Here is an 18,316-nt window from a genome sequence, read left to right on the forward strand (position 1 = left end):
TTCTATTTAACATGAGTTTGAATGTGATTGACCTATTTCCAGTGAGAAAACAGGTGAATTTGTGTCTTTTCGTTCACATGAAGTCAGAAAAAAAAACATGAATCCAAATGAACATGTGCTTATAGTAAAGTAATACAAAAATGACTGCAAAAGATTTATGAGTCATTTTTCGAGATTTATGATTATACTGTAAATCACTTTCACAAATCAATCCCCAAATGCAGTCTCCCATCATGTTCTTGTTGTACTGTCCTTGGTAGTGGTATTCAAAGTCCAGCTTATCCTGGTGGAAGCACTCGCCTTGCTCCTCCGAGTACACTCCCATGTTCTTGAATGTATCATATGAGGGCCATCCTACAGTCCATTGTGCGATAGTTCTTCACCAGAGTCTCAACAAGCTCCACATAGTTTTTGGCCTTGTGATTGCCCAGGAAGCCCCGAACCACTGCAACAAAGCTGTTTCAAGCTGCTTTCTGTTTACAGTGAGCTTCTTGGGGAATTCATTGCAATCCAGGATCTTTTTTATCTGTGGTCCGACAAAGACAGTGCCTCGGACAGCTTAGGAAAGAAGTCTTGAAGGTACTTGAAGGCTGTCGACTCCTGATCTAGAGCTTTGAACAAGCCCCAATTTGATGTGCAATGGTGGCATCAGCACATTCCTACTTGACATTGTTCCTCCCCACAGAGAACTTGGTCCACTGTGGCCAGTCCCACCTGTGGTAGTGCGCCTTGGTGTCCCTGCTGTCCCAAAGGCAAAGATAGCAGGAAAACTTGGTAAAACCACCTTGGAGACCCATCAGGAATGCCACCATTTGGAATTCTCCTATGAACTCTCAGCCATACTCCTCATATGTATCCACTTAGACAGCTGGAACTAAATTGAACTGGTGGGCTTAAGGACCCTGTATTTATGTTACTATTTATATTACTGGAAAGTTCTAGAAGTTAATCCAAGTTTACTCAGTACTGAATATATCTGGAAAGTTGTGAAAAATAGGTACATTTGAACATATCACTATCCTGGTCACAAAAGCAAAGTTTGTGGGGAATAATAGCAATTTTCTTTATTTTTGAGGCATAAGCAATTAGGAAATAACATCTATTACCAAAGGCGTCGCTAGGATCACAATACATTCGTGGTTTAGCCCCCCTACCCCGCCCTGCCCGGGACAGAAAGTACAGGGTTTTGAATGGACATGAGGAACATTTCGATGTACATGCTATAGCGGCCTATACGTCTAAATTGTCATAATGCGCGATCGGGATTATAGATGAATAGATCAGGGGCTATTTTTTTATAATATTTTGTTTTGGTCAATTTGTCCTAACGACGCCACTGCTTACTGTCCAGGAACAAAATACATTGTTACAAGGTGGAATGATCTAATCTAGATAGGCCATAACTGGCCTCACACTCCAGTACAGTAGGTGGCGTTGGGTTAGCAGATCGCATTCGATCTGCTAACCCATTCCCGAAGAAGAAGAAGAAGAAGACGAAGAAGAAATACTGGTTAGCTCTGGTTAACGGCTATAATTTACAAAATATCGGACTTCTTATGAGGTATGGTTTACACTTGTAGTTAAGCGAATAGCTAAGTAGCTCACAAAGGAATTGTAGTAATGTTATAGGTAATAGGTAACTACTGGTAATTTTTTCACCCAAAGAGAAGCTGTTAGGTTTCGTTTTGCAGAACTAGCTAAAGTTAGCTAACAACAACTTGCTGATGTTTTGTGACCTATATCTCTCGCCGACTAGCTTGTGTGTAACTTGTTGTTTCCATTTTTCAGTTTCCATTAAATTGGAAGTTAACTTGAAGATTCGCTAGCAAACGTTAAGTATTGCATGAATTGAATATGGTAACGTTAGCTTTTCATTTTCCCAGTCGTGCTAGGGTAGAGGTCTCTCCTAAAAACACGGTATTTCACCCGAGGGCGGAGCCTTACGTCTTACATTCTGTCCGCGTTGTCAGCAGCAGCACTGGTGTATTTGATATCTAGAACAGGAAAATAGGTGTTGTGCATGAAATATTTATAAATAATACAACAGACGGAGATTTTTTATCATACACACATATTTGAATCCAAATTAATGACATACTAGGTACCTGGTTTGGACAAAAACTTTGAGGTTTGTTGGTTAGCTTGGGTAGTCTGTAACTCAATATTTAGGCGGCTGGTAACAGCGAAAGCTTGAGAACCAAAAACCACGCAAGTGTGATGAAGTATCGCTGATCATTTCATTATGATTGCCTATGAATGACAACATTGCACAAAACCTGAAGAATGTGATCAATAATATTATCAACCCGATGGGTGATATCATTAGGTTAGGTTCAACATCTGAAAAGTGTAAGCAAGCATAGATCATAACCCTTGTTTATGTTTAACCTGTTGCACTAGTAAATGTTAACGGTACCCTGAGTAAATCTGACTTTACCATTCAGTCAGTTGAACATTTCAGGCATGGTGATTTGAATGTTACATATCCCAAATACATTCCAAAATTATAAAAATCCAAGACACTGAATGTTAAAAAAAATTTTCAGCTGAACTAATCGGGGGATAGGCGGGTCAGGGAAGAATTTATTCATTTATGTTGAAAATGTGTATCTGGATGAATATGCTAATGCACTGTTCTCGTGTAGAGAACCTGAAAACTAGCTGTGCTGCATTCCCCTTGCCTCTCTGTGTGTGACATTAACAGTAGCTAGCAAGCGTATGCAAGCCCCAACAAATTATGTATTTTAAGGTTGCCCCTAAGGTCCGGAGATATTCTTTGCTGTGTCTCTGGGCCATTGATTTTAGAGATGTTCCTGGGCTTTAGTTACAACCAATGTTGCACACATTTGTTTCCAGAATAAACCTGTCTGTGCCCTGGACGTTTGAGGATGGAAGGTGCTGAGGGTCAAAGTGCTGAACAGCAAGGATCTGGTGAGGGAGCGATGAGCACCAAGAGCTTATATGCCACTCTGGGGCTTGCTCCTGAAGATGTGGATGCTCTGGCTCAGATTCCAGAGAACGAAATCAATGTGGAAACGTTGCCTTATCTGATAATGCAACTGAAAGCCAATCGAGCCAAGCAAGAAGAGCAGGGAGAGGCCTCCCCAAAGAACGATGAGCAGCAAGAAGATACAGATGTTAGAGAACCCAGCGTAGAGGACAGTCCCCCTGCCGTCCGTCGCCGGTCAAACAGCCATGGTGACACTGACTATCAGAAAGTGGAGATTCACAGTCGACCAGAGCGGCGATTGGAGCCAAGGAGAGATTCTCGTCCCACAAGGCCCCCGAGGGAAAAACTATCTGACAGCCAATCAAGGTTTCCTCTCTCCTGTCAAGTGAATGATTTTCATGGATTTGAGCCCAAGGTTTTCCCACATAAATGCTCGCTATGCTTTTGCATGTTGAATTCTCCTGTGGTAAGAATTTCTACATTTCAATACTCTTGCTGTTGGAATGTGTATTATGTCAATACATGATTGCACTAATTTTGATGAATGAGTTTGCTTTTTTTTCACAGACATGGAAGGAACATCTCAATGGATTACGTCATGCCGAGGGCTGTAGAGAACTCCTGCGTATGTAAGTATTTCCATACACTAAAACATTTTGAAAAGGGACTGATAGACGTGAGACTGAAGCTGGTTATAAGATCAGTTTTACTTTCATATTACCTGGTATTATTCACACAGTCTTTATTTATATTCACAGATATCCAGATTGGGAAAGACATGATTCCAGGAGGAAAATGTGAGGGGCATGAAATTAAGCTATATTCTGAAAATGGGCAGGTCATGATGTAAAACCATTAGCTGTTTTTATTTCAACTAATTAATGTTTGTTATATTTCAGGCCCTTCTTTATCCCAAGTGGAGATGCTCTTTCACCTCCCAGAAGAGCACCACGTCCTGCTATGGCTTACAAGAGACAACATGGCTCAGACCGTCTAGGAGGTGATAACATCCTTGTTCCAAAGTCAAGTTTGATGCAGACCGAGAAGGATTCCACTACATAATAAATGCTTACTCCACTCATGTCTTTTTAAATCTTTAGGTGAAGTCTGGTCTTCATTTGAAAGGCAGAATTTTCAGTTGAAACCGAAGGTAATGAGTGTTTTATGCATTATTTTGTAAATAGAGCTTTTTTTACTCGGTTCTGCCTTTTCGTTGTGTCTTGTTAAAGCTTATGTTTTGTTTCAGGCTGGCACTAGGGTTGTGGTCACCAAATTTCCCCTTGGTACCGTTGCGGTAGAAGACTTGATGGCTTTGGCTAAGCCATTTGGCACAGTTGTAAAACATCTGGTGTTCCCTTACAAGGTAAGTTACATAAATCCATAAGCTAAACTGGAATAAATCTTTCATATTCTTTCTTTTTAATCTATTGTTGACTGTCAATAGGATGGTTAAGTTGTTTTTTTTGTTGTTATAGGGATTCTTGGAGTTTGGTTCGCACAAAGAGGCAGTCAATATGGTGAATCACTATAGGGAGAATCCAGCCTTCATGAAGGGGAAAAAGTTGACTCTGTTTCTGTCGCCTGTGGTGGTCAGTATTCATGTAAGTCCGCCTGCTACTTGCATTTTTTAAAGATGTACATTTTTCAGGCATTTTGTGCTTCACGGGACAGGAATGGGGTGAAAGATGGAACCTCTAACCTTTTTATTTTGAAAGAGCAGTACGTCAGATTTGAACCCATGTTGCAGTAGTACTGGTGTACTACTTGGATTGCTGTACCAACCTAGGCCCCTCCTCTTAAAAGTAAGAGGTTCTATATTCTTGATCACGGAGATGTCAGTATTTTTATTTATTTTGTATCCTATAGACACCATGGTTGGGTGAATCATCAGAAAGGAGGTCTACCAAACATGGTTCCAGTTCTGTGGTTTGTTTCTCCCGCTTACCTCCTGGGAAGGAAAGAGAATCTGAGATTCTTGATATTGCCAAGATGTTTGGAGATGTGCGCCATTCAACATTTTCAGGAGATCAGGTAAGGCTGTAATGAATTGTATGAAATTGGAAGTGAGTTCAGTCAGATTTTGGTTACAATTTTAAATATTGTGTCAAATAGAAAATAATTTAAACAATTTACATTTAGAATTAATCGTTACATTTTTCACTGGTACTTCAATTGAATACCAAAACTTCCACTATGCCACACCTTCTCTTGCTATCTTTTATTAATTGTAATTTCATGAATCTGCAGGCCCTGATTGAGATGGTGGATTGGGAGGATGCTGACATCATGGTGAAGTACTACCACTCCAACCCCCTCAAGATTGATGGAAAGGGTGTCAAAGTCAGCTTCTCACTGAAGCGTCTGAGGTAAGTATGAGTCCTTCACCTGGGGCTATGGCAACCAAGTGTGATAGGAGGTATGTGTCAGGAAAGTTTACGTCAATGGTTTTTGCCTTGTAGAGAAAGTCCTGACTCCACATCCAGAAGAGTAGAATCCAGCAAAAGGCACAGCAGCAGACACAAGAGTGAGGAGAAGAGCAAGACCTCAAGCTCCACAAACAAAGAGAAACCCACTACAGGCCAACAGCCTGAAGAAAGTCAACAAAGCACTTCAGAGGAGGGCAAGGATGAAGTAACAGAGGACAAAAAGGAGGAGAACCAGATGGAGGAGGAGGTTGGGACGCAGGAGGAGATTGACACCCAAGAGGAGAAGGTTGAGATCCAGGAGGAGGAAGTCAAGGATGACATTCATTTGGAAAACAAAGATGGAGACGATGAGGGCATCCAAGTGGAAGATGAACAGAACATGTTAGATGATGAGATTGCAGCTGGTGCTGGCACTGAAGAGCATGCTCCTTCCAAAGGTTCATCTCTGGTGGGTGATTCTAAAGATAAGGGGGGACCTGATATCACAGAAGAGATGGCAGATGATACATTGGAGGATTCTGACCTGAAGGCTGCCGATGATCCTGCTGTTTGTGATCCTGACGTCTCAGTGGAGGACGTGATGGAACAGAGGAGCTTTCATGAAGATGATGTAAGAAATTCTTGTCATTCATATTTGTGACCTGAACCAACAGATAAAGGCGTATTGTTCCCTGAATTGAAAATAAATGTATGACAAGTAACCAAGGTTTCCAGCAATGGGTTCTTAAGGCATTTGTGCCTCCGTCCTACTTGGTTGAAGTTCTGGGAGCATTCACGAAAATGTAGTTTGGTTGAGATCCACCAGTGATCAGTTCAAACCGATGTGGCCATCTTATGCCTAGAACCACTGAAATCTGGCTGAGGTTTCAGGAGCAAATAAAATCAATCCAGCACTACTGATTGAAGCTCAGGTTGAACCTCATCAACACAGACAGTCAATGTTTTCTGTGACCCATGTCAGCAGCGCTCAGTTTGAGTCATGAATCGTTGTAATATTTTGTTGCTCCGAAGCATAACATGCTATGTCTGTATGCTTAATGTCATGGTTTATAGGCTTTATGATTTGTTCAGGAATTATTGTGGTGCGCTACAAATCATAGATCAGGTTTGAAATGGTATCCTTTCTGTTGTTGAATTTTCCTGTAGATCTTTCTCTGTAATCAGGGGGTTCACAGTCTGAAACAACTGGCCTCCCTTCATTGAACATCAACACAACCGCAACCACATATGTGACTTCTTAGCTTTATAATAAATGAATCTACGACATAGTTCAAGACTATTATTAAATCAGTCTACACAATAGTTCAAGACTATTATTAAATGGATCTATAACATGCTTCAAGAATATAGTGAATATAGGCATGCTTTTTGTTAAATCCTTTTATTAGTCTGTTAATTTATTTTAATAATCCTGCTTTGCAACCTCACACATGTTTTGTGAGATTCAGTATAAATTTGATGCAGCACTTTATGCATACAGAATCTCACATTATTTTATTCTGTATTTATTTTTCAGCAGGAAGATGTGGATGACATAGATTTCCCTGAGAATATGGATGATTTTGTTACATTGGATGAACTTGATGACAACGCTGGAGGAGATGAATCACATGGTAAGCAATGAATGCTGCTAAATATTTTAAGTTTTCAGCAAATTGCATGATTTGTGTGCAGTGTGCAGAGAAAAAAGACAATATGCAGATTCATAATTTATATTAATCATTCTCATTTTATTTGCAGAGTCTGATTCTTCATGGGTTGGTATTGCTCTAAAATGTTATTTATGTCATTGGAATGTGGCAATAGATAGTTTTCATCCAACATTGATAGTCTGTTGCAGAGTAAAATTGTTTCCCACAGGATGGAAAGGTTGTCCATATTAGCCCAATTTTGAAGGGCTATAGAAACGTGGAGGTGGCCCTGTTGAATCTGGCTGAGAGGGCACAAGTGGAAGTTGTAAATTATTCCATATCCTTTTTCAAAGAGGAGGTAGGTACACATTAATGTTACTTGAATACATTTTATTTCAGGATCACTGTATGTCTTTATTGGTTGCAGATAATGTTTTAGCAGAAGGGGTATGTCATATTTTGACATTCACAAGCTGTTATTAAGTTGTTAAAAGTGCCCTGTTTCAACACAGAAGTGTCTGTTTCAATATATGTTTTAACAATTAAGAATAACATCATCCTCCCATTTCATTTGAGCATAATTATTGGGAAATTTTGTTCACAGATGTTTTTTAATGATGTGTTTTCTGTTTCATTGATTGTTCATGCAAAGGGATGTGAATTTGTAGTCCGCTTGTGATGGGAATGTAATGTAAAAACTGTGGCGCGTTTTCTCTCTTTTCCAGGCATGGATAGAGCTTGATACTACAGAGGAAGCACATGCAATGGTGAACTTCTACCAAGGCAAAGGACAGTTGTTGGGGAGACGTGTCAGTGTTCGCATGTGCTATTCACAGAAGAAATTGGAGGTGGGTTTGGTGTTTGCCAAGTTGTGTAATAGACATGTTGCACACACAAGACTGATTTAATATGTACTTCTAGCATAGTCAGTGTCTGTTACACACATGTATTTTGTGTTATGTGACTTGGTTTCTGTCATTGTAGGGCCCTAGTGGAAGATCGGTCTACATTTGTAGTCTTCCACTTAAGAAGTACTCTGACGTCTCTCTGTTGCGGCTGGCCCAGCCTTTTGGAAAAATCACTGGCTATCATTTGAACTGGCGTGTTGGAAAGGTAAAGATTCATCAGCGGATTATGTGTCTTGCAAAATCTTCAGAATTACAATTGGGCCGTTGACATTTGTTTGATCTTTTATTTTGAGACAATGTAACTTAATCAGTTATTGTTTAAGGTGACATTGGTTTTATGTTAGGCAATATTTGTTAGGGGGAAAATGAAATGCTGTATGTTGCTTGCCTTACATATTCAACCCTCACACACTATTATGCTGTTTGCTGTAATACATTTTAACAAGATGCCCGGTCCCTGCTGAGAAGCATCCCTAAAGCATGATGCTGCCACCACCATCCTTCACTATATGGATGGTGTGTTTTGAAGTGTGGGCAGTGTTAGGTTTGCACCTCACCTTGTACTTTGAGTTTTGTCCAAAAAGCTCTTTTTTGGTTTCTTCCCACTTTGCAGCATGTTCACTTAAATGTGCTTTCAAGTGGTACTTTGAGCAACCAAATCTTCCTTGCTACCCTCCCATACTGGCCAGTGTAATGCAGATCCCTGTATGGGTTGACAGGTGCCCTTTTACTCCACTCCCAGCCACTGAACTCTAGCTACTTTACAGTTATGGTTGGCCTCTATGTAACTCCCTTCAAGTCTCTTTTTGAGTGTTTGGCCTTTTCTTGGCAGTGCCTGAGTGGTTGTGATGCAGCTTCCACTTCATGATTATTGATCAAACAGGGCTCACTGGGATATCTAAACACCTGATTATGTTCATGCCCTTTTTTCTGATCTGTGAATTTGTATTGCTTTCTCTAACTAGTGATGGCCATTTGAGGTTTTTTTTACTGTTCTTCTAGCTGCAGGGTACTATGCTAGCAGTGCTAACTCAGATTTTCTTTTTCTAAATAAGTCATTGAATTATATAAGGCAATATAGTTAACAATCTAGTATGTCAGTGTTTGTCTGTTCCAATGTTGTTCTTGTCTGTTGTTTTTTACAGACTAGATTAACTATATGGCCTAAAATTTCAATGATAGCTTTTATTGTGATAAAGAAAATCTGAGTGCTTCCAGCATAATATCCTACTGCTAAAATAATGCTAATGAATCCTTGTTTGGCCATCACTGTCTCTAACTTCTTTAGAATGTTCTTAGGTTTATTTTCTTTCAGTTGATTACAGCCTGAACAATGTTTCCTCAACTGTAGCATGTCAGTGTAGTAAAGGATCAAGTTGCAGGAGTCCGAGGCAGTGGTTATTTTATTTGTAGTAACAGTAAAGTAACTTCAGTTACTGGAGTAACAAGGTGGCACATAGCCGGTAAAGAATGAGCAGCAGCTCTCAACACAGCATACAAACACAATAACACACAGACTGGGAAGGTTGAGAAACACTTATACACATGATAATTGGTAAATTATGATCTGGTGTGGGTGATAATGACCAGTCTGTCCAGGGTGCTTTCGTGTGTAAAAGGAAAATAAAGAATGGGGGGTAGGGAAACAGTGGCGGGTAGAAGGCCGGTGAGGTGGAACGCCGGAGCCCTCCCGGACCAGGAGAAGGATCGCAGCTCCAGGGAGACGGTGGGGTTTCTGTCTAGAAAATCTGAAAGCAGCTTTAATGGTTCAGGGGTGGTTAAAACAGTGAAGTGATTGTGTCCTCATTAGACCAATTTCTTTCATATTTGTTAACCAGGAGTTTCATCAGTACTTATGTACACGGAAGTGCCCGAAAAACAAGTCGAATACTAGTTAGGCCTCCCATGGGAGCACAGAACTGCAGAAATAAGACAGGGCATGGACTCCACGAGGATCCGGAAGTATTCTGTAGGCAATGAACAGCATACTTCCTGCAGAGCGGTCCACAATTCTGTTGGATTCCGAGGTGTAGGATTTCTGTGTTCCACATCGTGTTGCATGGCATCCCAGATGTGCTCCATAACGTTGAGGTCTGGTGACTTTGGTGGGAATGGCAAGACCCTGATGTGTTCCTCTAACCATAATTTGGCGTGTCTGGACTTGTGTAGTGGCGCATTGTCCTGTTGGAAGAGGCCAAACCCATCAGGATGAAAGCAAGACATAAATGGGTGTAACTCATCAGAAAGGATGCGCACACAGCGTTCACCTGTCAGAGATGTTTGTAGATGTAACAGGGGCCCCATTGAATGCCAGCTAAACAAACCCCATACCATTACGGAGCCACCACCTGTACAATGCCCTGTTGACATGTGGGATCCATTGCTTCATGGGGTTTTCTCCACCCATGGTGGATCCGTCCATCTGCCCAAAAGTTAGAAATGCGACTCATCAGACCAAACTATTCGTTTCCTGTCATCAAGTGTCCAGTGGTGGTGTTCCTGAGCCCAGATGAAGCGCATCGCTGTGTGTCGGGTATTCATCATGGTTACTAGAGTTGGGGGTCGGCTCCTAAAGCCCATATCCCAGAGGGAACGTTGCACAGTCCTCACACTGATGTTTGTTGAGGGCCCAGCATTGAATGCAGATGTTATTTGAGGCAGTGTTGCACACCAATTCTGTGAAACGATTCTTGCCAGCTGACGTTGGTCACGTTCTCCCAGTCTTTTTATGGCCACACTGCTGTCGTATGTTTTGCCAGAATTATTGTATTCACGGTACACCCTTGAAATTGTAGTGTGCGAATCCCAACTTGTCTACCTCCGAAGTGCTATGACCCATCTCACAAGCTCCAACTATTACACCACGTTGAAAACCGCTTAAAACGCGAGAACTTGCCATTCTCACGGCAGAAACAGTTCTAGATGCTTCTACAGATGTCTATCGCTTTATATATGCACTGGCAGACGCAACCAATGATGTGCGTAGGTGGCGTTGCTATGTATTTTGCATAGGCTCATCTGTTTTTCTGCTACTTCAGTGTATCTAAACCAGTGGTTCCCAACTACGGGCCTCAAGTACCCCCAACAGTACACATTTTCATTGTAGGCACAGCCAGGCACAGCTGATTCAACTTCTCATCTAATTATCAGGCTCTCATTGAGTTGTATTGGGTGGGAACAACTGATCTGAAAAATATTTATTTTTGTTTAATATTTCCTAACATACCAATGATGTTAAAATTTCAAAATAAAAGGTTGCAGAACAACATTTCAATGTGTACTCTTTGTAATTCAGTAATAAGAGAGAATTCCTGAGAAATGTTTTCGTCAATCTATGGAACTGTGAAATGACCTCCCCCTTGCCGCTCCCCCCAGTGTTACATCCAGATGGAGAGTGTGGAAGCAGCTGAGAAAATGGTGAAGAAGTTCTTACAACGTCGTCCCAAGTTTTACGGAACCCTGCTGAGGGTCAGTTTGTGCAAAAAGGGAGACACGCTGATACCCTGGTAAATACTTTTATTGCCCTGTGAATTTCTACTAGTGTAGTATAGTATAAATAGCCAATGAAATATGCTCAGAACCATAACATTGTCTAAGTCCTTATATCGTGCTTGGCTAACCTATACAGGAAACCTCCAACTAAATATGAGCTGTGGTTGGAGAGTCAGAACAGCAGAAAATCACGAGACCAGTATGACGATGAGGAGACTAACGGCCAGTCAGCCAGTGTCCAATCTAAACGGGTCAGAAATGGCTATTTGTCTTTGTTTCTGTCATTTGGAGGAGGTGAAAGATTGTGTTGTTAGTGAAGACTTGTTCATATCATTTACACCGACATCAAGGCCTTTCTTGGTGTTTTCTATTGCTGCCTAAGTGGAATACTTGCGTAATAGATGTTGAATGTGTGTTGATGGCCAGGATGTCCAGAGCCCGGTGTCTGACCGTGAGGGTGTCTGTGGTGACCCTGAGGAGAAGGCCAGTGATGTGGAAGCTGTGCCAGAGGAAAAGAAGCAGCAGGAACCTCTGGGTCCTTATCAACCTGACAACCCCGTTGGTACGAGACTGAAAAACTGGGTTTTGTCAGAGTGGAAATAATTTGTTGAACCTAAACACGTTTGTCCTTACTCTGCTTTTTATACTTGCAGGTTTGGACTACCTGGTGCCAAGGACTGGATTTTTCTGTAAGCTCTGCAACATCTTCTACACAAATGAGAAAACGGCCAAATCTGTTCACTGTAGCAGTGAGGAACATTATCTGAACCTTAAGGTAACGTTATGACAATGGTGTGGAAGGGTGAAAGTGTTGGGCCAGCAAGCTAAAGGTCGCTGGGTTTAATCCCCAAACTGACAAGATGAAAACCCTGTTCTGTCCCTGAACAAGACTGTTAAATTGAATTGCTCCTAGGTTGTTGCTGTGAATAACAATGGGTTCTTAGCATACCTACCTGATAAACTAACCGTAACAAATAAAATGTTATGCATAATACTTTATGGTTAGGTAAATTTTGGGAGAGAATTTAGTTAGTAACAGAATAAATGGCTTCCCTGTCAAATGTCACCATAATTGCAAAATATTAATTATGGGGTAAACTTAATTTGAAGATGTATTCTAGGACTTTTGCAAATAACAAAATAATGTAAACTTCCCATTTTGGGCTGGATATGTAATTATGTATTAGCATAATCTATAAGTAGAATGACTGTCGTAACTCCGTTAGGCGTGACATTTTAAGTTTGAGCGTGGTTTTGAAGACAGCAACACATCTGTACATACACCATTTTTGGAGACCTGTTTTGTCTTGACAGTGCCATCTCAATCTTTTATAAAAGTTGCAGAATAAATCTTCAAGATAGTATCGACTATGCTTGTGGAATTTCAACTTAATGGAGATATACAGGACTTTTAACTTTTTAATGTTTGGTTATGGATTATCTAGATAATGTATTTACAATGTACACTGGTTCTCATTTCAGAGGGAGATGGAGGAGAATGAACAGCCCTCAGCTGATTAAGAGGGATGTCATCCACCTGTTTTATCAAAGAAAAATTGGCTGTTTTTATTATTAATGTCTAGTTGTTTGCTGTTTAACATTCCAATATTTTCTGTTGATCTAGAAAACATGATCCATTCACAATAAATTAAGGCAGTCAAGAATTACACATAGTCCCATTCTGTGGTTATAAATAGTACCTGGATTTAGTTGCCTCTTGTCGAATAAACAAAAACATTTGATTTGTGTTCTGACTTCTGGAATTAATGTGTCACCTCTATCCGTTTACTTACCATGAACCTGTTTAACAGAGGCCCTCTCACCACTTTCAATGGCTAACTGATTTAATCAATGACTAAGACTTGGCTGGAAATACATCTCAGAATTTGACATAAGAGAACCGAGAAGCATTTGGTGTTCAACTGTGGCAGCAGAGCTGGTTGAGATTCAGCTAGCCTTTGGGAAGCACAATTCCAGAAGAAATTATGAATGGACAAGATAGCTCGAAAACCATCTTTAATCCATACAGGTTTAGATGCTTTTCAAAATTACAAACCATTAGTTCAGTAAACATTATTATGCTTCTCACAATATGTTCCTGTACAGTCATGAAGTAATCAGTATTAATAATACATTTCAAAGTACTTTAAAACAATATTTAACTTAACATACTGATGGCAAATTTGCATAAAGAAACCATGCAAAACATGGAGTGAAATATAATGTTAGTATTGCAGTCACATTCCACAGTGGTAAATAAAGAATAAGACTAGTGGTGCTGTAAATTACCTGAATAAAGAATATTGTTACCTAACACTATTTTGACTATCATTAAAATTGACAAAATAACTCAAATGTATCCTTGAACAATGGTGCTGTTCCATGCTGTCAGGTCTGTGTTGATAGAAACCTTGATCACCAGTCTGACGGATATATTTCAACTGACTGAGATTACACAACTGACCGTATAACTGAGTGAACAAGAGCCGCTGTGAGCTCATAAAGGTTTATTATAAGACATCATCTGTAATGCTCTAATAAAGTGCTTTGAGATGGTCAGTATTAGGCGACATTGATAAAGAGATCCTGCACAATATCCCAGAGCTAATGGGCTAATTTTGGATCCATTTAAATAAACCAAGACTTTTACATTATCTGGCGTGGCATTCCGTACCCCCTCATGCCAGACTGAGACGCCCCTGATTTACCGCCCATCTGCATGCCAATCAAACTGCGGCCTTGACGCAACTGCTCCTCAGAAAACTCTCTGCGGTTTTCCTGAGCTTTCCTGAAAGCACAATAAAGAGACAACTATTAAATTACCTGCTGTGATGGATGTTTCTAAAGGAGACTCAAAACTCATTCAAGTCACATACGAATGCCTACAAATACATTCATGAAAAAACGTAACGTCATCTTGCATAAAACTACACTGATAAAAAAAAATTAAGGGAACCCAATCATCACAGTATAACAACAAGTAAATTAGTCTTCAGGGATATTAATCTGTCCAGTAAGGAGGAATATGCGATTGTGAATAAATGTCACCTGTTTTGGGGCAAATGAAAGTGAAAGGTGCACTGGAGAGGCAACAGCAAGACAACACACAAAAAGGAAATGATTTTGCAAGTTGTGGCCACAGACAATTGCTCTCTCCTCATCCTTCCTGACCGATTCTTCTCTAGTTTTGCGTTTTACTGGTGTCCTTGTCACTACTGGTAGCATGAGGCGGTACCTGCAGCCACATGTTGCACAGGTAGTCCAGCTCCTCCAGGATGGCACATCCATACATGCCATCGAAAGGTTTGCTGTGTCTTCCAGTACAGTTTTAAGAGCATGGATGAGATATCAGGAGATGGGCCGTTACATGAGGAGAGCTGGACAGGGCCATTGAAGGGCATCAACCCAGCAGCAGGAACGGTATCTGCTCCTTTGTGCCCAACAAAATGACCTACAGCAAGCTACTGGTGTGCATGTTTCTGACCAAACTGCCTGAGGGCCCAACGTCCTCTAGTGGGATCTGTGCTCATAGTCCAGCACCGTGCAGCTCAATCAGCATTCGCCAGAGAACACCAGAATTGGCAAGTCCACTGTTGGTGCCCCATTCTCTTCACAGATGACAGACGTGAAAGAGTCTGGAGATGGCGTGGAGAACGTTATGCTGCCTGCAACATCATCCAGCATGACCAGTTTGGCAGTGGGTCAGTGATGGTCATGGAGGCATATCCTTGAAGGGTCGCACAGACCTTCACGTGCTAGCCAACGGTACCCTGACTGCTGTTAGGTACTGGGATGAAATCCTCAGACCCATCGTCAGGCCTTACGCTGGTGCTGTGGGCCCTGGCCTCATGTGCCCAGGAAGTGTGGGCAGTTCCTGGATGACGACCGCATTGATGCCTTTTATTGGCCCTCCTGTTCCCCAGACCTGAATTCAATTGAGAACCTCTGGGACGTTATGTATCGATGCATCCGACACCGCCAAGTAGCGACACAGACTGTCCAGGAGCTCACTGATTCCTTGATCAAGGTCTGGGAGTAGATGCCCCAGGACACCATCCGCCATCTCATCAGGAGCATGACCAGACATTATATGGAGTGCATACAGGCACGTGGCGGCCAGACACACTACGGAGTCACATTATGAGTTGCCGTGACGAAATTCATACAAGTTGGAACAGCCTGTGATTTCAATTGTTTACTTTGATTTTCTGCGTGAGTTTTGAATCCAGCCCTCAATTGGTTGGTGATTTTGGTTTCCATTTACTGTTGTTACATCATTTTGTTCTCAACGAATTAAACAATGTACAATAAAGATTTCGATCTTTAATATATTTCCTTAATCGAGACCCGATGTGTGATTGAAGTGTCCCCTTAATGCTTAAGTAGTTTACAGTGAAAGGTAGCCTAATATACAAATGAACATATTGTTTCCAAACTGAAGTACTGACATTGCTAATTATACCATGTTTTTGAAAACAGCTTTCCTCACCTATGAAACCAGTCCGGTTCACCACGGTATTGACCATCATCCTTTGTGAGTGCCAGACTACCGAGTGCCGATAAGGTCCTTTGCACGGCAGCCATGTCCTTCCCTGTACAGTCACAATATATCAGACACACATTTCAATATAGTTTCTTAGCTTTAGATTGTCTTCACTGGTTAAAATGAATTTGTAGGAAAATAGCAGTATTTTACAAAGGAAGTTAGAATGAAACACTATACTTAAGCAATAAAGCATGAGGGGGGTGTAGCACGTGGCAAATATACATGGCTAAGAGCTTACCAGAGCATCTGGATACAACACATATCCGTGTTAACCATTAGCGATTTAGCCCACCAAAACCGCTGACAGGTGTTAGTATTGTTATTATAACAATACAACTATAACAGTAAAAATTTAGTAAAAAACAGGTTGCTGTATTAGAGTATATGGGGGGGGGGGGGTAAAATCAGTACAGTATTAGGACAGTTGTACCTTCCCACAGATCAACAGTCTGGAAAAGGTCCCCGGTAATAACACCATATGCTTCAGCTGCCTGCAGGAACTGTGAGATCTTCTCCATCTGCTTGAAGACCATATTTGTCTGTGTTATCTTCTTTATAGGCTCTTGACCCGGGGGATAGAGGCTATTAATGAGCCTACAAAGAATCTGCAATTAAAGAGAGGGAGTATGGGAATGACACGATGCTGCTGGTCAACACCCTACCAGTATCAGGGGTGGCAGTGTTTGGTGGCACGGAGAATGAGAAGGCATCCCCTAGAACATAAAGGTTATCAAATAATGCCCTGTTATCACCATTGATTAGTCTGAGATCTGTTTCAACTGCTTAGGAACATGCCTAGGACTATGTCAATCTTTGACTTACTGTTCCATCCTTGAGCCAGCTCTGAAAGTTCAGCCTCCCAGGATCTGGTCTATCTATGCCTCCTCCAACCTGCAAAATGATCCAGTCCACCAGTCTGGCCTCCAGGTCTGGTGCATACTTCTGGTCTATCTTCTCCTGAACCTCCCTGCTAAGCCCGTAACTGGGTCCTCTGTTAGCCATGGCTGCTTGATTTAGAGCTCTTCCAACAGTGACTGAAAAGGACAAGTGGAATTAAACAAAGATAAGGCTGTGATTTTTAAAACCCACCACATTCATAGTCATCCAAGACCAGAGTTCATTTGACCATTCGGAAAAGAGCGTAACACTGAAGTTTTGATTTGATTGTACTTGACTTCAAATCGTTCCAACCAATCTGTAAAATCACAAGGAAAATCACAATGTGGGTAATTTTGTAGACATAATTTGAATTGCAGTCTTAGTTTGAGGATTTGTGTCTGATGTGAATGCTGGTGGAACCACTATTTCACTGCTCTATGTAAATTATAAAGAAAAAATCATAAATAATGCACTATTACAGCTCACAGAAGTCTGCCCTGGGCTTTCATTTCTGATGTCATATGTACTATATTTAGATTCGAGTATCTGTGAGCCTTTCACTTCAAGAAGATGGAGAGAAGGTAGTTTTCTGAAAACCTCTCACTTCAAGGCGAACCAGAAAACGTAGTCGTAAAGTTGAACATTTGTCGCCACATTCGGAGAACTCAAATTTCACATAATTAAATTAATGACTTAAACGTGTGGGCGAACTTCTTTCGACAACAAATTCGAGGGAAATATGGTTGAAATACGTAGGTAGTCGTCCTGTGATGTGCTCGTCACTCTCCACTGGATGGCATCCAAGGCAGAATGTATGAAACGACATGTTTGCATAAGCTTAAGAAAAAGGCATGGATCACTCAAAATCTTAAGTCCCCGTCGCACTATCGAGTAAACATACAACATACGTTAAGTAAAACGGACTGGATAAACTCCATCCAAGGGTAAATACTACTCGCCAAAGTGTATTTAGCGTTTGCCATACATCTAGGCCCATACCGCTTGTCATCCTACACTTTACATAATAATTCAATCCAGTGATTTACTTACTAATTTTCAATGAATATATGGTCCTGTTCGTTCCGTTCCTGGCTGTTAATCCTGCTTTGTAGTCACATGCTGTTATTGGACATCTTTCAGACGTGCGGTACCAAGCTCAGCATCCGTTGTCGGACTCGCCAAGGCTTTCAGTGCCAGAACAGTAAACTGATGCCTCTGCGCTTTCACTCCTCTGTTTGGCTATGCAGCCTAGTATGGGGATTCATTTATGATCAAATGGTTAAACGTCACACAATATAGTAACTAATATCCAGGAATGGTGACTGTATGAGTTACAGTTCAAATAGTTAACTGGGAGATCATTCTAATGATTTAATTAATATATAATCTATTATATACTAAACGTGCATTCATTTTACTACCATGTTATGTGCTTTTTGCTATATTGATCAATACATTGATTTGTTGTATTATTCACAAGATAT

General features: G+C 41.0%; 2 protein-coding genes across 3 annotated transcripts; one reads left to right on the top strand and one right to left on the bottom strand.

Annotated features, from left to right (window-relative positions):
• The first annotated feature begins 1,455 nt into the window (after positions 1-1,455).
• LOC105010870 (matrin-3) lies at positions 1,456-13,155 on the top strand. 2 transcript variants are annotated; one of them, XM_010870527.5, is made up of 21 exons: positions 1,456-1,561; positions 2,857-3,416; positions 3,518-3,579; positions 3,709-3,747; positions 3,850-3,950; positions 4,051-4,100; positions 4,197-4,313; positions 4,426-4,551; positions 4,817-4,981; positions 5,198-5,316; positions 5,410-5,986; positions 6,893-6,989; positions 7,117-7,133; positions 7,237-7,365; positions 7,733-7,855; positions 7,992-8,120; positions 11,291-11,421; positions 11,544-11,658; positions 11,834-11,969; positions 12,061-12,182; positions 12,890-13,155. In XM_010870527.5, the coding sequence occupies exons 2-21, from the start codon at positions 2,889-2,891 to the stop codon at positions 12,926-12,928; spliced, it is 2,922 nt and encodes a 973-aa protein (XP_010868829.4). In that variant the 5' UTR covers positions 1,456-1,561; positions 2,857-2,888; the 3' UTR covers positions 12,929-13,155. The 2 variants fall into 2 exon arrangements, with proteins under 2 accessions (XP_010868829.4, XP_019904061.3); XM_020048502.3 differs by lacking the exon at positions 1,456-1,561 and having other exon boundaries at positions 1,841-3,416.
• A 251-nt stretch (positions 13,156-13,406) lies between these two features.
• Positions 13,407-18,084, bottom strand: tagln3a (transgelin 3a). Its single transcript, XM_010870526.5, has 5 exons — positions 17,883-18,084; positions 16,776-16,987; positions 16,384-16,558; positions 15,897-15,999; positions 13,407-14,195 (listed from the first exon to the last, which is right to left on the bottom strand). The coding sequence occupies exons 2-5, from the start codon at positions 16,953-16,955 to the stop codon at positions 14,054-14,056; spliced, it is 600 nt and encodes a 199-aa protein (XP_010868828.1). The 5' UTR covers positions 16,956-16,987; positions 17,883-18,084; the 3' UTR covers positions 13,407-14,053.
• Between the last annotated feature and the right edge of the window lie 232 nt (positions 18,085-18,316).

Source organism: Esox lucius, chromosome 7 (assembly GCF_011004845.1).
Source record: "Esox lucius isolate fEsoLuc1 chromosome 7, fEsoLuc1.pri, whole genome shotgun sequence".
NCBI classification, from domain to species: Eukaryota; Metazoa; Chordata; class Actinopteri; order Esociformes; family Esocidae; genus Esox; species Esox lucius.

Excerpts from the sequence above, each read along its gene's own strand:
- LOC105010870 (XM_010870527.5), top strand. The coding sequence starts at position 2,889 with ATGGAAGGTGCTGAGGGTCAAAGTGCTGAACAGCAAGGATCTGGTGAG. Across the intron at positions 4,101-4,196 it reads ATTTTCAGTTGAAACCGAAG|GCTGGCACTAGGGTTGTGGT; the intron begins GTAATGAGTGTT and ends GTTTTGTTTCAG. Across the intron at positions 4,982-5,197 it reads CAACATTTTCAGGAGATCAG|GCCCTGATTGAGATGGTGGA; the intron begins GTAAGGCTGTAA and ends ATGAATCTGCAG.
- tagln3a (XM_010870526.5), bottom strand. The coding sequence starts at position 16,955 with ATGGCTAACAGAGGACCCAGTTACGGGCTTAGCAGGGAGGTTCAGGAG. Across the intron at positions 16,559-16,775 it reads GCTGGCTCAAGGATGGAACA|ATTCTTTGTAGGCTCATTAA; the intron begins GTAAGTCAAAGA and ends CTTTAATTGCAG. Across the intron at positions 14,196-15,896 it reads GAACCGGACTGGTTTCATAG|GAAAGCTCAGGAAAACCGCA; the intron begins GTGAGGAAAGCT and ends TTGTGCTTTCAG.